At 34.7% G+C, this 19,559-nt stretch overlaps 1 protein-coding gene across 11 annotated transcripts in view; it reads left to right on the top strand.

The window, feature by feature from the left end:
• The window catches only part of MKLN1 (muskelin 1), a 339,221-nt gene that overhangs the window by 295,049 nt on the left and 24,613 nt on the right, over window positions 1–19,559 (top strand). For all 11 annotated transcript variants that reach the window (XM_067042147.1, XM_067042144.1, XM_067042148.1 and 8 more), the window contains one exon: window positions 18,849–18,996. In XM_067042147.1, coding sequence (XP_066898248.1) covers window positions 18,849–18,996 — 148 coding nt within the window. The remainder of the gene's footprint in view (window positions 1–18,848; window positions 18,997–19,559) is intronic.

Genomic DNA, 19,559 nt, shown 5'->3' with positions numbered 1-19,559 from the left:
GAGGGTGAGGCAAGTTGATGTGGAATGAGGTTAGAGAAATAGTTAAGTCTGATTATTCAGTGCTTTGTACAATACAAATGCAAGAAATTTGGATTTTTTCCCCCTGAATAACATAGAAGGTTATTGAAAAGTTTAATGCTAGGTGGGTTTTTCTTTTCTTTTCTTTTTAATTGAAGTATAATTGATTTACAATGTTGTGTAGGTTTCTGGTGTACAGCAAAATGATTCAGTTTTCTGTAGTATGTATATATATTGGGTTGGCCAAAAAGTGCCTTAGGTTTTTAAGTAAAAATAAAAGACACATTTTTCATTTTCACCAAGAACTTTATTGAACAGTGTAGTCACCCTTTTGTTCCACTACCTTCTACCATCTTTCAGGCAACTTCGTAATTCCATCTTGCCAAAACTTTTTATCTTTTTGAGCAAAGAACTCTTCCAGGTGCCTTTTACAGTCTTCCAAGGAATTGAAATATTTTCCATTAAGAGAATTTTGTAAAGACCGAAATAGATGGAAATCAGATGTGCAGTGTCTGGTGAATACGGCAGATGAATTAGAACTTCCCAGCCAAGCTGTAACAACTTTTGCCTGGTCATCAAAGAAACATGAGGTCTTAACATTATCCTGATGGAAGATTATGCCTTTTCTGTTGACTAATTCTGGACACTTTTCATCGAGTGCTGCTTTCAAGTTGGTCTAATTGGGAGCAGTACTTATTGAATTAATCATTGGGTTTTCCGGAAGGAGCTCATAATAGGACTCCCTTCCAATCCCACCATACACACAGCATCACCTTCTTTGGATGAAGACTGGCCTTTGGTGTGGTTGGTAGTGGTTCATTTCACTTGCCCCACCATCTCTTCCCTTCCATATTATTACTTTTCATCTCCCATCACAATTTGTTTTAAAAATGGAACGTTTTCATTACATTTAACTAGAGAATCGCATGTGGAAATACAGTCAAGAAGGCTTTTTGGGCTTCCCTGGTGGCGCAGTGGTTGAGAATCCGCCTGCCGATGCAGGGGACGCGGGTTCGTGCCCCGGTCCGGGAAGATCCCACATGCCGCGGAGCAACTAAGTCCGTGAGCCATGGCCGCTAGGCCTGCGCGTCTGGAGCCTGTGCTCCACAACGGGAGAGGCCACAACAGTGAGAGGCCCGCATACCGCAAAAAAAAAAAAAAAAAAAGAAGGCTTTTTCCACTTAACTTACATGGAACCCAAACATCAAAACGATGAACATAACCAAGCTGGTGCAAATGAGTTTCAGTGCTTGATTTGGATATTTTGAATATGTCAGCTATCTCCTGTGTGGTATAGCATTGATTGTTCTCAATTAATGTCTCGATTTGATTGCTGTCAACTTCAACTGGTCTACCCTACCGTGGATCATTGTCCAGGGAGAATCTGCAGCGTGAAACTTCACAAACCACTTTTGACATGTTCGATCAGTCACAGCACCTTCTCCATATGCTGCACAAGTCTTTTTTTGCGTTCCAGTTGTGTTTTTACCTTTCTTGAAATAATATGCCGAAAATGGTGCTTTTTTTCTTCCATCTTCAATATTAAAATGGCTACACAGAAATTCACCAGTTTTGATAAGTCTTTTTTTAAATGCACGCTGATATGACAGCTGTCACAGTCTAACAAAATTGTTTTAAATGAAGTTAAAGACAACTAACTGCTGCTAGAGCTATCATATGGGAAAAAACGAACGACCCTTTTGGCCGACCCAATACATATATATGTGTATATGTACTGTTTTTCAGATTCTTTTCCATTATACTTTATTACAAGATATTAAATAAGGTACACTGTGCTATACAGTAGGACCTTGTTGTTTATCTATTTTATATATAGTAGTTTGTATCTGATAATCCCAGATTCTTAATTTATCCCTCTGACCCCCCTTCCCCTTTGGTAACCATAAGTTTGTTTTCTATGTCTGTGAGTCTGTTACATGAGGTTCCACATGTAAGTGGTATCGTATGATATTTGTCTTTCTCTGTCTGACTTACTTCACTTAGAATGTCCATCCATGTTGCTGCAAATGAATGCTGGGGGTTTGATCTGATTAAAGTTTTGAAAGTATCACTTTTGTCTAAATGTACATTTTCCAAGTGGTTAATTTTGACAGTATGCCTGTAAGTTGCATTGTCCAAAGCCTATATGTACAACCAGTGCTTTAACTGAGCATTTTTATGGCAGAATTGAGTATCTGGTTAGAACTATTTGGAAAATTTTCCTGCCTAAAAATGTTGCCATTATTACTTAGAATTGTGGAACCTCGGTGGCTCTGTTGGCATATTAGAGTGAAACTGAAATTACTTTCTTTTCATTTTTCTTTTTTATTTTTTTCTCTCTCCCTCTCTCCTTCCCCTAAGTCCCTTCCATCCCTCCTTCCTTTACTCTTCTCTCTTCCTCCCTCTCTTCCTTCCCATTTTTCCCTTCTCTGCTCTCTTCCTTAAGCCTCCTTTCCTCTCTGTCTTTCCTGTGCACCCTCCACTCCTACCCCACGGGTTTCTGAACAGTGGCCAGGATTGAGGATCACTGTTCTAGCTCTCCAGAGCCTATCTCAGTCCTTGATCAAATAACCCATGGCAAGTTACTTAATGTCTCACCTTATTTTGCACGTCTGTAAGTGACCCAAATTATATTTTAAGTAAAATAGTATCTCACTATGGCTACTCTAGGAGTAGAGATGGTTTGACTCTCTAGTTTGGGCTGGTGTCATTGTTGGGTATGTCAGTTTTCACAAGTATATGTCAATACTGCCTACAGGTTGATCTATCCAGCAATTAAGTCATGTTAATTTTACCTCCCATCTTCTCTCTATTCCCATTGCTATTTCACTAGTTTGGACTGCCAACACCTGTTTGGCCTCTGTTTCTAGTCGTCTTCTTCCTGTGTACCCCATCCCTCCCCCAACCCATTCTCCACACTTTGAGCAGAATACAGCTGTTCTGCACTACCAATTAAGTACAGAACCATACACTTCAACATTTATTCAGCACATACTTTTTGGTCACCTACTAGGTGCCAGATAATAATCTAAGCACTAGGGTTACAACTGTGAATAAAAGCTCTAACTTCATGGGTCTTACAGTTGTGTATAGGGAGGAAAAAGAAGTAGATTGACACCTTACCTTTTGATTTAGTACTAATAAGATAAGAAAAAAAAATTTTTTTTGACCGTGCCGCGAGGCTTATGTGATCTTAGTTCCCCAACCAGGGATCAAACCCAGACCTCCGGCAGTGAAAGCACCAAGTCCTAACCACTGGACCGCCAGGGAATTCCCAGAAAATATCTTTAAAAAAATACAAACCTGATGATTTTTCTTCTCCCTTGCTTAAAATCTTTTTATCATTCCTCTTTGCCCTCACGATTAAGTCTAAACTCAGCCTGCCTCAGATTTCTTTATGATATGCCTCAGCTTAGGTAGTTCCCCATTCTTGGTGTCCACCCTCAGCTTGCCACCAGTTCTTCATTTTATGACCACTGAATATTAATTCTCTATCGATGGCATATTTTTTCATGCCTTTGGGTTTTTGCCTATACTCCTTTCCCTACCTGAATCACTCTTTCCTCCTACCTCCAAAATGGAGCTTACTTGCTCTCATCTTTCAGATCTTAGCTTATAGATCATTGTCTCCTGAAATTGTTTAACTCCTCAAACCCAAGTTAGGAATTAGAGCATATGGTTCTAACCTTAATTGTTAGCACGATTCTGAATATTCATCTGGCAGTATAATTTTGACTCTGCTTTTCAAAACCTGTAAAAAAAAAAGCTCAGCTGAAGTACACAGACTTTATTCAGGATTTCTAAAGAACATTCAGTCTTTTCAGTACTCTAGATCTAAAAGTTTTTTCACTGGATTAATTTAGACAAATCAGAAAACCTCGTGTCAGAACTATGGTATATGTATTGTCTTCCCATAAAGTTACTTTTACCTGATTTTTAAAAGTCTCTTTAAATTTTATTTTTATCTTACTAGATTATTACTTATTGTGTAAGCCATTCAAAATCCTTTTAAGGACAAGACAGGGTACTATTTAAACCTCTACATTATTAAGTATTCTGAGAAAATACCAATTTTATTATATGGATGCTCTGTAGCTTATTTAAACATTCTATTTATTAACTGTTCTTCTAAACCTGGTTTATTACAGTTAATTACTATAATTTGAAATGGACTTAACACATAATTACTATGTTTATCTGCAGTTCAGTAATGTGGGTTACTTGATTAAAACTGCTTTTATGTGAGTTTCAAATTGGATTGTTTGCAATCTTAGAAGAAATTTGTGTGAACTGTTGAGACCACCAATTAGAGACGGTATATCTAATTATAAAATTGCTGCTGCTTGTTATAATTTTTTATTGAGGTCAGATACTGTAAAATCTTAAATGATTGCTCTTTATAATTACTTAAATGAATTATCTCAGATTTAACATTTTAAGATCTGAAGAAACATCAGCTCTTTTTTTTTTTTCAACTCTCATTTTTTTAACTAGAGTGTAACAGTTTTATGTTCCCCTCAGAAGGAAACTATAATTTAAATCAGTGGATTGACAGCTGCTTGGAAAGAAGGGATTTATTAGTATTGTGTCTAACACATACATAATTACATCAAAATTCATCACATCTAAAATTTGGGTTTATTTCTGAATAACTTTTGGCAATAAGTATGTGAACACAAGGGGTTTAGCAGACTCCCCATATGTAAGCTCTGTTTAACACTAGTTGAAAATTATGTTTAGAAGGTCTGTCACACCACCAGAACTTTATGGTTTGCTAAAGAAACTCAGTCTATTATACTGGGATTACTTTTCTCATATCTGTATTATTCAAGGTAACAAACATATATTGTGTCTTCAACATTTGCCAGATACTAAATTGGGCAGTGATGATACAGAGCTCTTACAGTCTAATCCCTGTTCTGTAGTAGTTAATGTGTTTACTTGTTGTGTTCCTTAAATCCTGTCGACTGTATTTTCCCACATCTGCCACTGTTTATTCCATTCTGTCCTGAGCATAGTGGCAGATTGGTATAATTGAAAGAATAGTGAATTCAGAGTCAGAAGATTTGGTCTCTCTTCATCTGGGTCTGCCACTCATCCTTCTGTAGCTTTGGCAAAGTTGTATAACTTCTCTGGACTTGATTATTCATCTGAAAATGAGGGGATTGGACCAGTTGATCTTAAGGCCTCATCTGGCTCCAGAATTTTGACAGTTAAATTTCATTCCTTTTTGCTATTATCAGGCTGTGAAAATAACAAATGAGGGCTATGTTAGTTATGTCTGCAAAGTATGATTTATCTATAAACATATTTTCGTGAAAACCTTAAAAGCAGAATCTTACTGATTTTCATTTCAGCCCTGGGAATGTGCTTATTGACATTGGGGGTTTTTTGTTTTCCTTAATCTTTGTGTGTGTGTGTGTGTGTGTGTGAGAGAGAGAGAGAGAGAGAGAGAGAGAGAAGTTCTTATGTTTTTGACCCTTTTAGACTTCTACGAATTAACTAAATAAGGCGAATTCAGCAGTACGTAGAAGACTCTGAAGCTAATAATTTGTTATCATTAACATAGATTAGTTACTGAGCTAGGAAATGGTAGTGCTTATTTTTAATGTAACTAGGCTTCATTGCTTTCTATTTAGAATCTTTTATATTAGGTGTGCCATTATTCTGATAAATTGGATTTTGTACTTTTTTTCTTCTCAACATTACTGGTAATAATAACTTTCCATAACTTCCCCCTTTCACTCATTTTTTTTGCTAGTTATAAGCCTATAAAAATCTCATATTTTTAATATAAAATTTAGGTTATTCGACAGTAAATGTGAATAAAAGTTCACCTGTAAAAACAAACATTTGAGAACACTAAAGACAATTTTGAAAATGAAAGGTAATGTAATACTACCAAATATTTGTAAAGCTACAATTTTGTACAGATTAATGGAATGGAATACAACAGATAATATAAAATATCCCTAAGTACATATGAGAATTTAGTATATGGTAAAGTGGCATTTCCAGTCAGAGAAGGAAAATAGATTATGCAATAAATGACACTGAAATGTCACTTAAGGCCTGGCAGTAAGCAAAAAGTAAAACCCTGACTCTAATTGATGTCTATCACAAAAAATGCTAGGTAGACTCAAATTTTATACTTAAGAAATAAAAATATGTCTAATTGTTTTTAATAATTTAGGATTAGGAGACCTTTCCAAATATGACACAAAACCCAGAAGTTATAAAGAAAGAGATTTAGTTTGATTTTTTGCAAATTAAAAGATTATATATGGAAAAATACTTAAATGTCAAATAATAAATGACAAACTAGCAACTGAGACAAAGGTTAATATCCTACTGTATAAACAAAAGACTCTTACAAATCAATTATAAAAATGTAATTTTCTAGTAGAACAATGGCAAACAACATAACTAGGTCAAAGAAAAAAAATAATTCAAATAGCTGGCAAACTTACTTCTATATAGATGCTCAGCTTCATTCGTTTTAAAAAATTTTTAATATAAATTAAAAGATCACTCATTGAATGTTGATATCTAGTAAAATATAAGATACATATATTCTTTGATCAAGCATTTTTTTCAAGGAAATTTATCTTACATACTTGTACAGATGCATAAAAAATAAGTTGTACGGAGATACTTATTGTGGTATTGTTTGCGAAAGTTAAAAAATCTGGAAACAACTTTAATTATCCACCAATAGGTAACCAGTTAAATAAATTCTGGTCTATTCAGTGAGATGAATTCTTTGTAGCTTAATGCAACTGAATTAGATCAGTAAGTATTACATCACTGAGTGTCAAAAGCTAGTTGGAATTTTACAAAAAGCAAATAATGAGTGGTAGAAACCCAGGTTCAGGTAAAATAATAGAAGTTCTAAAATAATCCTAAAATTTATATGGAACCACAGAAGACCCAGAATTGAAAAAGCAATCCTGAGAAAGGACAAAGCTGGAGGGTATAACCCTTCCAGACCTCAGACTACACTACAAAGCTGCAGTAATCAAAAGAGCATGGTATTGGCACAAAACAGACATATAGATCAGTGGAACAGAATAGGGAGCCCAGAAATAAACCCACGTACTTAATGGTCACTTAATCTACAACAAAAGAGGCAGGAATATACAATGGAGAAAAAACAGTCTCTTCAACAAGTGGTGTTGGGGAAGTTGGACAGCTACATGTAAAACAATGACATTAGAACATTGCCTCATACAAAAATAAACAAAAATAAACTCAAACTCATCCATATACAAAAATAAACTCAAAATGGTTTAAAGACCTAAATGTAAGATGACACCATAAAACTCCAAGAAGAAAACATAGGTGGAACACTCTTTGATATAAATAGTAGCAATATTTTCTTAGATCAATCTCCCAAGGCAAAAGAAATAAAAGCAAAAATTAACAAATGGGACCTAATCAAGCTTAAAAGCTTTTGCACAGCAAAAGAAACCATCAACAAAATGAAAAGATGACCTATGGAATGGGAGAAAACATTTGCAAATGATGCAACCAAAAAGAGGTTAATATCCAAAGCATACAAACAGCTCATACAACTCAATATCAAAAAACAATCAATCAAAAAATGGGCAGAAGACCTGAATGGACATTTTTCCAAAGAAGACATACTGATGGCTAACAGGCACATGAGAAGATGCTCAGCATTGCTAATTATTAGAGAAATGCAAATCAAAACCACAATGAGGTGTATCCCCTCACACCTGTCAGAATATGGCTATCATTAATAAGTCTACAAATAACAAACATTGGAGGGAATGTGGAGAAAAGGGAACCCTCATGCACTGTTGGTGAAATGTAAACTGGTGCAGCCACTATGTAAAACAGTATGGAGATTCCTTAAAAAACTAATAGGACTGTCATATGATCCAGCAATCCCACTCCTGGGTATATATCTGGAAAAAACAAAAACTTTAATTTGAAAAGATACATGTACCCCAATGTTCATAGCAACACTATTTATAATAGTCAAGACATAGAAGCAACCCAAGTGCCTGTCAACATATGATTGGCCTAAGAAGATGTGGGGGGTGTGTGTGTGTGTGTGTGTGTGTGTGTGTATTACTCAGCCATAAAAAAGAATGAATTATTGCCATTTGCAGCAACATGGATGGACTTAGAGAATATAATGATTAGTGAAATGTCAGACAGAGAAAGACAAATACTATATGATATCACTTATATGTGGAATCTAAAAAATAATACAAATGAATCTATATATAAAACAGATGTAGAAAAAAAACTTCTGGTTTCCAAAAGGGAGGGGGGAGGAGGGACAAATAAGGAATATGGGATAAACAGATACAAACTACTGTACATAAATTAGATAAACAACAGGGATTTAGGGAATTATACCCAATATCTTATAATAACCTATAATGGAATATAATCTGCAAAGAAAAGAATCACTGTGCTGTACACCTGCAGCTAACACAGTATTGTAAATCAACTATATTTCAATGAAAATAAATAGTAAGAGTTCCAAACTAGAGTTACTGCTAGAGCTGAGTAGAATCTCATTGAACATTTAAAATGTCCCAGATTACAAGATAAGAATGTGGTAGACACTGTCGGGGTTACTACTCTATAATCATTAGCTTTTTCTTGTTAACCAAACCATGATTTTGTTTACTGGCAAGTTGCCCAGCCCCAGGGGTCAAATAGTGATTAGTCTAAAACAGTCATTGTTATCCTTTGCCAGATTATTTCACTTTCCCTGCTTCCCATGTGACATAGTTCTGGCCAATAAGACATAAGGAAAGTATCCTGGAGGACATTTGAGGAAAATACCTTCCCTAAGAAAATAGATGCTGAAAGAGTCCTTTCCCTCCCTGGTTTGAATACTCTACAAAACAATGTGATGCTTAGAACTGGTACTGGCAACTTTCAGAAATGAGTGGAAGGCCAAGAGAATGGTAGGGCTGTTAACCTATCACTGTTATTTGGTTGAATTGCTGAAACCATCCTGGAACTGTCTACTTGCAAAAATTTGTTTTATTTTCTAATTAATCTACCATTATTCAGATTTTCCGTTACTTGAAGCTGAAAATATCCTAACAAATAGAGAATTTGTGGAAATCTGTTTTTATTAAATTTCATATTTCTGTGGCAGTTCTAAAAATTATTTTTTCCTCTGTCTTAATTAAAGTCATAATAATGAATATGTATGTGCACTGGATCATGAAGCAGAAATAGAGTTCAGATTAGTTCATGAATTAATGCCAAAAGGCATCTTCCTCAGGAATTGAAATGCCTTCAAAAATATTTCTCTTGGGCTTCCCTGGTGGTGCAATGGTTAAGAATCTGCCTGCCAATGCAGGGGACACGGGTTCAAGCCCTGGTCCAGGAAGATCCACATGCCGTGGAGCAACTAAGCCTGTGAGCCACAGCTACTGAGCCTGCGCTCTAGAGCCTGTGAGCCACAACTACTGAGCCCACATGTCGCAACTACTGAAGCCCACATTCCTAGGTCCCATGCTCTGCATCAAGAGAAGCCACTGCAATGAGAAGTCCATGCAATGCAACAAAGAGTAGCTCCCACTTGCCACAGCTAGAGAAAGCCTACATGCAGCAACGAAGACCCAACGCAGCCATAAATAAATGAATAAATAAATTTATTTAAAAAAATATATATATATATATATTTCTGTTATGTTTTTATCCTCCCAGTAGGGTTTCCTTATGTTACAGATTCTTGTAATCTCCTATTAGGTAAATCAAAAAAGGAGGGAAAGAAAAATTGTGATTCAGACTGTCAGATAAAATATTTTACTTAATTTCCCTTTTACCTGTCCTATTTCAAGTTTTAAAGATGCTAAAGAAAAAATAGGAGAGTTGAACGATTATCATTGTAATTTCCTGGAAAAACTATAAAATTAACAGGTTGGCAGTAATAGTTGTTTGTTGTACAATTCTTATTCTCTATTTTCTCAGACATTTTGTCCTTTCAAAATGTGTTCCTGATTAACATATGATCTTGTTTACTGATCTGTTTGATTAATTTTTCTTGGTGAGTCAGTTTATAAAGACTGGTTAAGATTCTTGGCATTCAGTCAAGCTTTTTGGCAGTTGAATCTGGAATGTTTTAAAATATCCTATGTTGCAAATCTTCTATCCTTTCCCCCTCCTGTGGATACTGCCCATTAGAAACTATTAAATTGAAAAGATAGGCTTGTTTTCTTGTTGGGAAGAGAATTAATACAGAAAACTTTATTCATCATTATGACATGTTGGAATGAAAGTTTCTTTCTTGGTTTTGACCTTTAGGTCTTTTTAGTTTTTGATAATGCCATTTTTGTTCAACCAGTTTTTATTTTATAAAATTATTACAAAAGTAGTACAATGTGCATAATTAATAAGGCAGAATTCAAACAGTATAAAATACTATGAAGTGAAAAGTATTTCTGGCAAAGTGGCAAACTGACACAGGCTACTGATTCCCTTCCCCAAGATCAATCCTGAAAAAATAAAATGAGAGGCAGATGCCTCCAGGAACTGTTTGAGATACAGGCTGTCTCTCCATTAAGATACCTTGAGTTAATTCTTGCTCCTTCACTGTAGAAACTAGCAATAGTAGCCCATACCACTTACGCCAGAATCCAAAGAACAACATTATGGCAGTGGAGAAACTCTAGTGGAGTTAAGGATTGATGAAAACAGATGTGGACTGACCATCTACTCTCAGTAATTCGTTTCTTCCTCTCCTCTCCCTTCAAGTCCAGGGAGACTACCTTCTACTTCCTCCAAAGGGTTTAAAGCTAGGAAACCCTTGCATAGAGGTGTGGTAGTAAATGGAAGTGATAAACCAGTTCTCTGTTCTAGGCTTCGCTGTCTACCTGATGACTCTTCCCCTCCAGTTTTCTTAAACTCATTGATGCTGATGGTAGTTAAGGCCTGGCCTTTGGTGTCCCCTAATACATATCTCGATAGAAGGAATTGCTGGTACCTGAAAAACATCACCTCACTGACCAATATAACTAAACATTTGAGGACTACATCTCAAAAGAAATCAATAAACTGACAACATACATGATCTAAAGCAGCATTATTACAGTCGATGAACCAAGAATTTAAAACAACCATGATCAGTATAGTTAAAGATATAAGGGAACATATTAGTAATATGAAATAAGATCTAAAAATCATAAAAACCAAATGGAAATACTAGATATGAAAAATGTTTGAAATGAGGAATGCAACAACTATTATAAATATAATAGATATAAATGAATTAGTGGAGTCAGTTGAAAGATTAGAATGAGCACTCTTCCAGGAAGAAACAGGAAAGAAAAAAAAATGAAGAGATGGAAAATAGAAAAAGCAACACCCCAGTGTTCATTGCAGCAATGTTTACAATAGCCAAGACATGGAATGTCTAACAACCTAAATGTCCACCGACAGATGAATGGATAAAGAAGATGTGGTACATGTATACAATGAAATGTTACTCAGCCATTAAAAAGAATGAAATAATGCTGCTTGTAGCAACATGGATGGACCTGGAGATTATCATACTAAGTGAAGTAAGTCAGACAGAGAAAGACAAATACGTGATGTTACTTATGTGCGTAATCTAAAAAAAATGATGCAAATGAACTTATTTACAAAACAGAAACAGACTCACAGAGAATGAACTTATGGTTACCAGGGGGGAAGGGTGGTGGGGAGGGATAGATTGGGAGTTTAGGATTGACATGTACACACTGCTATATTTAAAATAGATAACCAACAAGGACCTACTGTTTAGCACAGGGAACTCTGCTCAATATTCTGTAATAACCTAAATGGGAAAAGAATTTGAAAGAGAATAGACACTTTTATATGTTAAAAAAAAAAAAGAAAAAAGCAAAGGATATGGAGAAGAGTTGTACAAGTACCAACATCTTAACAGCAATTCCAGGAGAAGACAAAAATGAAAATTTAAGAAGTTGAAATAATTGATGAAATAAGAGGTAAATTTCTCAGAAAAGGTGAAAGGCTTCAGATTGGTGAAAGGGCTTATAGTATGCTAAATGGGAAAAATAAGGGGGAACACATACCTAGGCATATTTATTAAAGTAAAATTAAGAATATTAAAGACATAAAGGAAATTCTGAAAGATTTCAGAGAGAGCAGATGACCTGCCGGGAACAAGAAGATAGAGAGCTAGGTATCAGCTCAACAGCAATAGTGAATGGAAGAAAATAGTAAACTTTAAAAATACTCAAGGAAAATGTCTTTGAACCAAGCAATTTATATACCCGTAACTTTCATACAAGGATAAAATAAAATATTATCAGGTATTTTTGCCTCAAAGCTTTCCATATGAAAACCCATATTGGAAACCCATTTGAAAGCAAGATTCATGAGAAATCTAGAAGTGAGAGGTGGTGATCGAATTATCTTGAGGAAATTTATTGTTGACTGAAGACAAACAAAATTCTAAGCAGTGAAAATATGATGGGGGAGGGGAATGGGGCACCATATAAATTCAGGTATTGTGATTGGACTTACAGGGAAGAACATGTTCTGCATTATTAAAACTTTTTCATTCCAAAATGTCTTATACAAGGCTTAAGACCGAATGGGTCTTTATTTTCTTTCAAGCTTCCTTTTCTTTTCCTGTGTCATATATCACTGCCAGTATTTCTTATATCATGTCATTCTTTACCTTGGATTCATTTTTGTTTGTTGGAATAGCTCCTGAAAGAATCTTTTCAGATGCCGTCATTGATATGAACTTTAATATATCTGCTGATCCAAAAGTTCTTTTATGTTGCCCTCATTGTTGGAGTTGCTAGTCTAACAGGAAATAGAATTTTAGTTCCATATCTTTTTATATTCCAAGGAATTTTAAAGTTATTACTCCATTTTGTATTCTAGCATTCTTTGTTACTGATAAAAGGTCTAATGTTAGTTTGATACTTATTCCTCTGTATATAATAACCTACTTTTCCCCTCTCGAAGCTTTTAGGATTTTCTTTTAATTCCTGAATTTTTGAAGTTTCACTAGGAGATATGTATATAAAGTCTTTTATTTTAATAGCCAAGCTAGGTTTTGGTGTTTTTTTAATTTATTTATTATTTATTTATTTTTGGCTGTGTTGGGTCTTCGTTTCTGTGTGAGGGCTTTCTCTAGTTGCGGCAAGTGGGGGCCACTCTTCATCCTGCTTCACGGGCCTTTCACTGTCGCAGCCTCCCTTGTTGCGGGGCACAGGCTCCAGACACACAGGCTCAGTAGTTGTGGCTCACAGTCCTAGTTGCTCCGCGGCATGTGGGATCTTCCCAAACCAGGGCTCGAACCCGTGTCCCCTGCATTGGCAGGCCGATTCTCAACCACTGGGCCACCAGGGAAGCCCCCTTTTTTTCTTTTTTTTTTAATAAAACGTGCTTAGTGCCCCAGGCTCTTTCAAACAGGACACCCACTTTTTTTCTTCCATTCAGGGAAATTTTCTTTATTTCCTTCTTCTACATTATTTTATTTCTCCTTCTGGTGCTCTTTACATACAAAGTTTTCACTTCAATGGCTTTATCCTCTGTATCTCTTAACATTTCTATCATAATTTCTATATCTTTATGCTATATATTCTGGTAATTTGTCAGTTTTATCTTGACATGACTGACTTTGTTTTTAACTATGCACATTTTACTTTCATTCTGTTGTTTCATTTTTTTGTCATAGTTTTACTTTTTAATATCTTTTCATACTCTGCTTCTTTTTAAGGAATCTTATTTTTGTTTTACACATGTAATGTTCTCTTCACTCTCTACAAAGATAATGAGTTTGCATTTTTTCTTCTGAGTTCTGTTCTTTTCTGTGATTTATCTTTTCCTGTTGTTCTGTTTGTTCATCTAGGTCCCTCTCCTTACATTGCTGATTTTTTTCTCATATTGTCACATGATTCCTGTCTAAACATTAAAATTTATGAATAAAGGACTGTATCAGTTAAGAAAGGTAGTTGACAGTGGTTTCCTGTGCATTGTATTTCTCTTTTTCCCAGTAGCCTTCTCCCTTAAATCAGACACTGACTGAGGGTTTTGTATAAATGCATAGTACATGCAGGCTTTTTTATAGGATGCGTAAACTGAGAATAGACCCCTGTGTCCTTATTAGAAGCTCTCCCTCAGGAGTGCTTCTCAGGGTCTACTCCTGCTTTTTGTATTTGATGACTTATTCTGAAATTTTCCATCTTTTATCTCTGGTGAGTTGGGCTCTGTTTTCCTCGGCTGTGATTTCCTGTCAGTATAACCCCAACTGCTATTTCTCAAGATTCCTCAAAATTTCTTATCTATTGATACTTTCTTGACATACTTTCTTCTCTAGACCTGTTTTTTTGTTTTTCTTTTTGCTAGAATATTGTTTCTGCCAATTCAAGTGGGATGATGGGAAAGAGGGATAATGTAGTTAATGTTTAGTTTTCTGTCTAAAACCAAAAGCCCCAACCTTTAGATTTCATAAGCAGCTTCTGTCGGTAGTAAAAATTCAAGTCTGAAATGCCTACTAGGGCTAGACCATAATTCTTTGATGCATGTGTACATGTAATTTTTTACATTTTAATTTTCTTTAATAAGAGTGCATAAAATCTTCATTTAAAATGAAAAATGGGGGCGTTTCCTTCTGTTTACAACGGAGATAAATTAGATTTAGAGTATTACAGAAAATAGACATTTTTAATAGTTTATTGGAGAAATCCAGACTGCTTTTGAAGGTAGATATGAAAAACTTTATTATTTTTTTATTGAAGTACTATTGATTTACAGTGTTGTGTTAGTTTCTGGTACAGCAGAATGATTCCATTATATTCTTTTCCATTATAGATACTATAAGATACTGAATATAGTTTCCTGTGCCATACAGTAGGACCTTGTTGTTTATTTTGTATATAGTAGTTTGTATCTGCAAATCCAAAGTGCCTAATTTATCCACACCCACCTTCTCCTTTGGTAACCATAAGTTTGTTTTCTATGTCTGTGAGTCCGTTTCTGTTCTGTAAATAAGTTCATTTGTATCATATTTTAGATTCCATGTATAAGCGATGATGTATGATATTTGTCTTCCTCTTTCTGACTTCACTTAGTGGTAATCTCTAGGTCCATCCATGTTGCTGCAAATGACATTATTGCATTCTTTTTTATGGCTGAGTAGTATTCCATTTTATACACACACACACACACACCACACACACACACACACACACACACACACACACACACACACACACACACACCATGTCTTCTTTATCCTTCCGTCTGTTGATGGACATTTAGGTTCCTTCCATGTCTTCACTATTGTAAGTAGTGCTGCTGTGAACATTGGGGTGCATGTATCTTTTCAAATCAGAGGAAAAAATTATTTTTATTGGTTTTTTTATTGAAATGTTTTTTGAATTGTTACTGTGTGTGGAATGGAGTGGAAATAGGAATTAAACTTAAGTACAATTTGTAAAATTTACACAAAAGGCCATTAACATGGATACATTCAGTGTAAGTTTGAATTAACCCCCTGATCTTTAGGAACTCTTCAGATATAAGTTTTCATTTTTATATTTTAGAGAAAAAAATCAAAAATACTTTTTAATACCTAGTTTTAGTTTTGCAACTAAATGATTTTAAAACATTGGTGTTTTTAGTGCCAGTAAAACTGTCTTTTGACAATTTTATGAATTCTCTTTCCATCTAAATAACAGCATTCCAAATATTAATGTAAAATTTTGTTCATGAGAAATTTGGGAGGATGTTTGAGAATTTTTCACTTATTACTAATAGTCCCCAGTATTTATACCCAGATGTATTTTTTTTTCTGTATTTTGGTTTAGATTTTTCCTCTTTTCTTGTAACTGTAAAAGCAATGTATATTGAAACTTTTCATATTCTATAATAGAAAGTTAAAATGTCCTAACTTCCCCCTCTCCAATAACTATTATTTATCTTTTGGTGTATGTTCTTTTATGTTTCTTCAATTCACATGCACACATATATATAAACGTTTTTCCTTGTCATTAGTATGCAATAAAAATCATATTTGTAAGGGTATGTAAACTTAAGGAGTAATAGAAATTCTGTCCTTGAGAGATTTTACATTTGAATATTCTTAGAGTAAAATATTTGGATACCTCGAAAAAGTTTCAGTGAAACATTTTTACTCTTACTTTTCACAAGTTTCTGCTCCAAGCTTGGTCTCTGGTAAACCAGTCCAGAGATTTTTGTACTTTTGACATAACATCTCCTCCCTTTTTTTGCTGATGGAAATCGTGCTTCTTTATTAATATTTCCTTACTGCCTTCATCCACTCCACACCATTGCACTGTTAACAGCCTCCTAATTGATCTTTGTATCTCACGAGCCTCTCACTTTGCCTGTCTATGCTGCACACTGATTGTTGATAGACATGTCAAATGATGCAGTGACCCTGTGAGGAGATGTGAAAGGGGATGGGGAATGACTGCTAATGGGTACAGGGCTTCTTTTTGGAGTAATGAAAATATTCTAAAATTAGATTGTGATGATGGTTTTATAGTGGATATACTTAAAAAAAAAAAAGCCGTATGCTTTAAATAGGTGAATTATATGGTATGTGAATGATATTCTGTAAAGCTGTTTGAAAAGCCAATAAAAGATTTAAATGTATAACTTTGAGGCAAAAGTCAACATTACGCAGAGTAAAAGGCATATTGTATATGAAAGATCAAAGAAATGGAAAGTGTATACTTTCTAATCTCCTTTATAATCAAAGTAATTGTTTATAATTCATATAGTACAGATGTTATAAACATGATAGTCTTACCTCCCTGAGTATTGTAAACCTGCCCACTGCTTTCATTTTTGAGAAGCAACACTTGTCATTTTTCTCTTCTGCTACAAAGCTGCTTCCAGATAAAATATGACAGTATGGAAGAGAAAGCATGTAACATTCTTACATGCCTCCCCTAGCCCAGTACTCCTTTATTCTCCTCTCAGTGACCCAGACCCGTTTTACAGAATTCAAAATCTCTTTTCCTCTGCACTGATTTCCATTCCACTCAGAATTTCCATTTCCTTATTTAAGGTATTTAACTGGGTGCTTATTTTAGGTAAGCAGTTTGTTGCATTCATTTATAATAAGTCATACATCTCTGATATTTGCATTTTAAAAGATTATAGAATAGGGGTTAGCAAATTTTTTCTGCGAAGAGCCAGATGTAATTATTGCTGTTGCAACTACTCAGCCTTGCTATTGTGGGGTGAAATCAGCCACAGACAAAATGTAAATGAATGACTGAGGCCTGATTTGACCCTGGGCAGGTCAGATCAATCCATAGTTTGTCAACCCATGTTATAGAATTCTACATGGGATGAAGAAACTTAAGTGCAATAAATTTAGGCAGTTATGTCCTCCACTTCTACCACTAATGAAAATGATTTCATTTCTTTACTGTTGTATCTTTCTTCCAAGGTTATCTGAGGAACAGAGGTCAGAACCTGGGCACTTTTGAATTATTATTTTATTAATTATTATTAATTAATAATATTAATAATAATAATTAATTAATAATTAATAATAATATTATTAATTATTAATTAGAAAATACCGGGCTTTACATAACCACTAAAGACTATGTATTATGAGGGTTGAGGTTATTGTTAAGATTAGGCTGATGTGTGTGTATAAAGATAAATGTTTTTGTGTATGGATGCATACAAATTATGTTTTGTGTTATATATGTGTGTATAATTTTTTAATATATTTACTGTGGGATGCATTTGGATAGTCTCTAAAATGTTCCAAACAAATATATTGAATATAAATGTGAAAGGACCCATGAATTAAACTAGGGAAAAATACATATTGCATCATTTGGCCCGGCTCAAGTAGTTAAAGATGAATAAATATCAATGTGGTTAGCATCTCCTCCCATAGTATTCTGGATTGATTGAAATGTTTTACTTCAATCTGATGTTTGTTTAGCTTTTTCAGCATATGAAAATTGTTCGTGTATAAAAGAAATGTAGTGTTGAAACAGTCGCATTGTTTTTAGATCTGTGGCAAGTATGTGGTGAATCATAAAATTATATTCCAACTAATATTTCCAAGTAATAATAGTGAGAAAATTTGCATTTGCTATATCAGTGTTTTACAAACTACTGGATAATGCCGAATGACCATCACTCATTTAATGGATTTCTCAGGAAATAAAATATTTTCTCAGAAAATTAACTCTGGGGAATTTGAGCCACTCAGGAAAACAAAGTGGCATATTTTAGCCCCAAATATTTTATTTTATTTTATTTTTCTTAGAAATTATGTCATTTCATTGTAGGTCTTGACCAAGTATTTTAGATGACTTTGACCTTATTGAACAAACCTGTGTATCAAATTTTTGTTTTTCTCTGTCGAGATTTGAATATTTTGTCTCTGCCATTAGAGCTGACCCAGATAATAAATCAGTTAAATAAAGCATTGCCCTTTTCCTTAATAAAAATGATTACATTGCATACCTCTTTCTATCTCTTCCCTCCTTCTAACTCCATTCTGGTAGTTAGCATTCATTTATTTCAATAAATAGTTGGGTAACTATTATATGCCAGGCAATTGTTTTAGGCACTGGGAACAAAACAGTGAACCAAACAACCTTTGCCCTTATAGAGCTTATGTTCGAGTGGGGAGAAGGCAATAAACAATTGATTATTGTTTAATATAAAAGTTATGTAGTCTGTTAGAAGGTAAGTGCTGTGGACACAAGTAGAGCAGGGTAAGGATGTAGTAATCTTTTATACAGCAGTACTAATCTGTTAACTAATGTTAATACTGTCATCTTATTTTCTCTTTCAATTTATAGTTCCAATGACAGGATTCACACAGAGAGCAACCATTGATCCAGAACTGAATGAAATACATGTCTTATCTGGACTCAGCAAAGACAAGGAAAAGAGGGAAGAGAATGTCAGAAATTCATTCTGGATTTATGACATTGTAAGGAATAGTTGGTAAGTACCTCTTGTCTGTGCTGCAGTCACAGTGTAACATTTATTTGAGGTTGTTGGTTTATTCAAAAGAAGAGAGAGATGGAAGGCTTATGTCAATTTGTGATGTCATACATTTTAATATCAATATTGGGGAGTGGAAAAGTCAGTACTGGTGCCTCTGTATACCGCGATGTTCAGCAAATGGATTTTACTGCTGTATTATTTCAATTAGTAGATGTATCTTGGTCTGAGAGTCAAGAGAATTGTATTTTAGTCTAGCTTTTGCTACCAAGTAGATGTGTGAACTTGAGAACAATGTATTTTTAATGTTCCCAGGTATTTTCTTAGTTTTTATAAAATGAAGTAGTTTGACTAGAGCAAGGTGGGGAGCATTATTATTGAGCATTTTCAAACTAGGACCCTTTGTCACAGAGCATCTCGCAGAACTACTGCACATTTTGCTTTGAAAAACACTGACCTAGAGGATCCAGCTCTAATGTTCTGTGATTACTACATAAGTGAATATTCTCCAAAACAGGAACTTCAGAGAACTTCCTCCATTCAGTAATAGAGGGTGGTGCTTA

The sequence above is a fragment of the Kogia breviceps genome, chromosome 9 (genome assembly GCF_026419965.1).
Source record: "Kogia breviceps isolate mKogBre1 chromosome 9, mKogBre1 haplotype 1, whole genome shotgun sequence".
In the NCBI taxonomy this organism is placed as follows: Eukaryota; Metazoa; Chordata; class Mammalia; order Artiodactyla; family Physeteridae; genus Kogia; species Kogia breviceps.
This window is presented reverse-complemented; position numbering and strand designations above follow the sequence as displayed.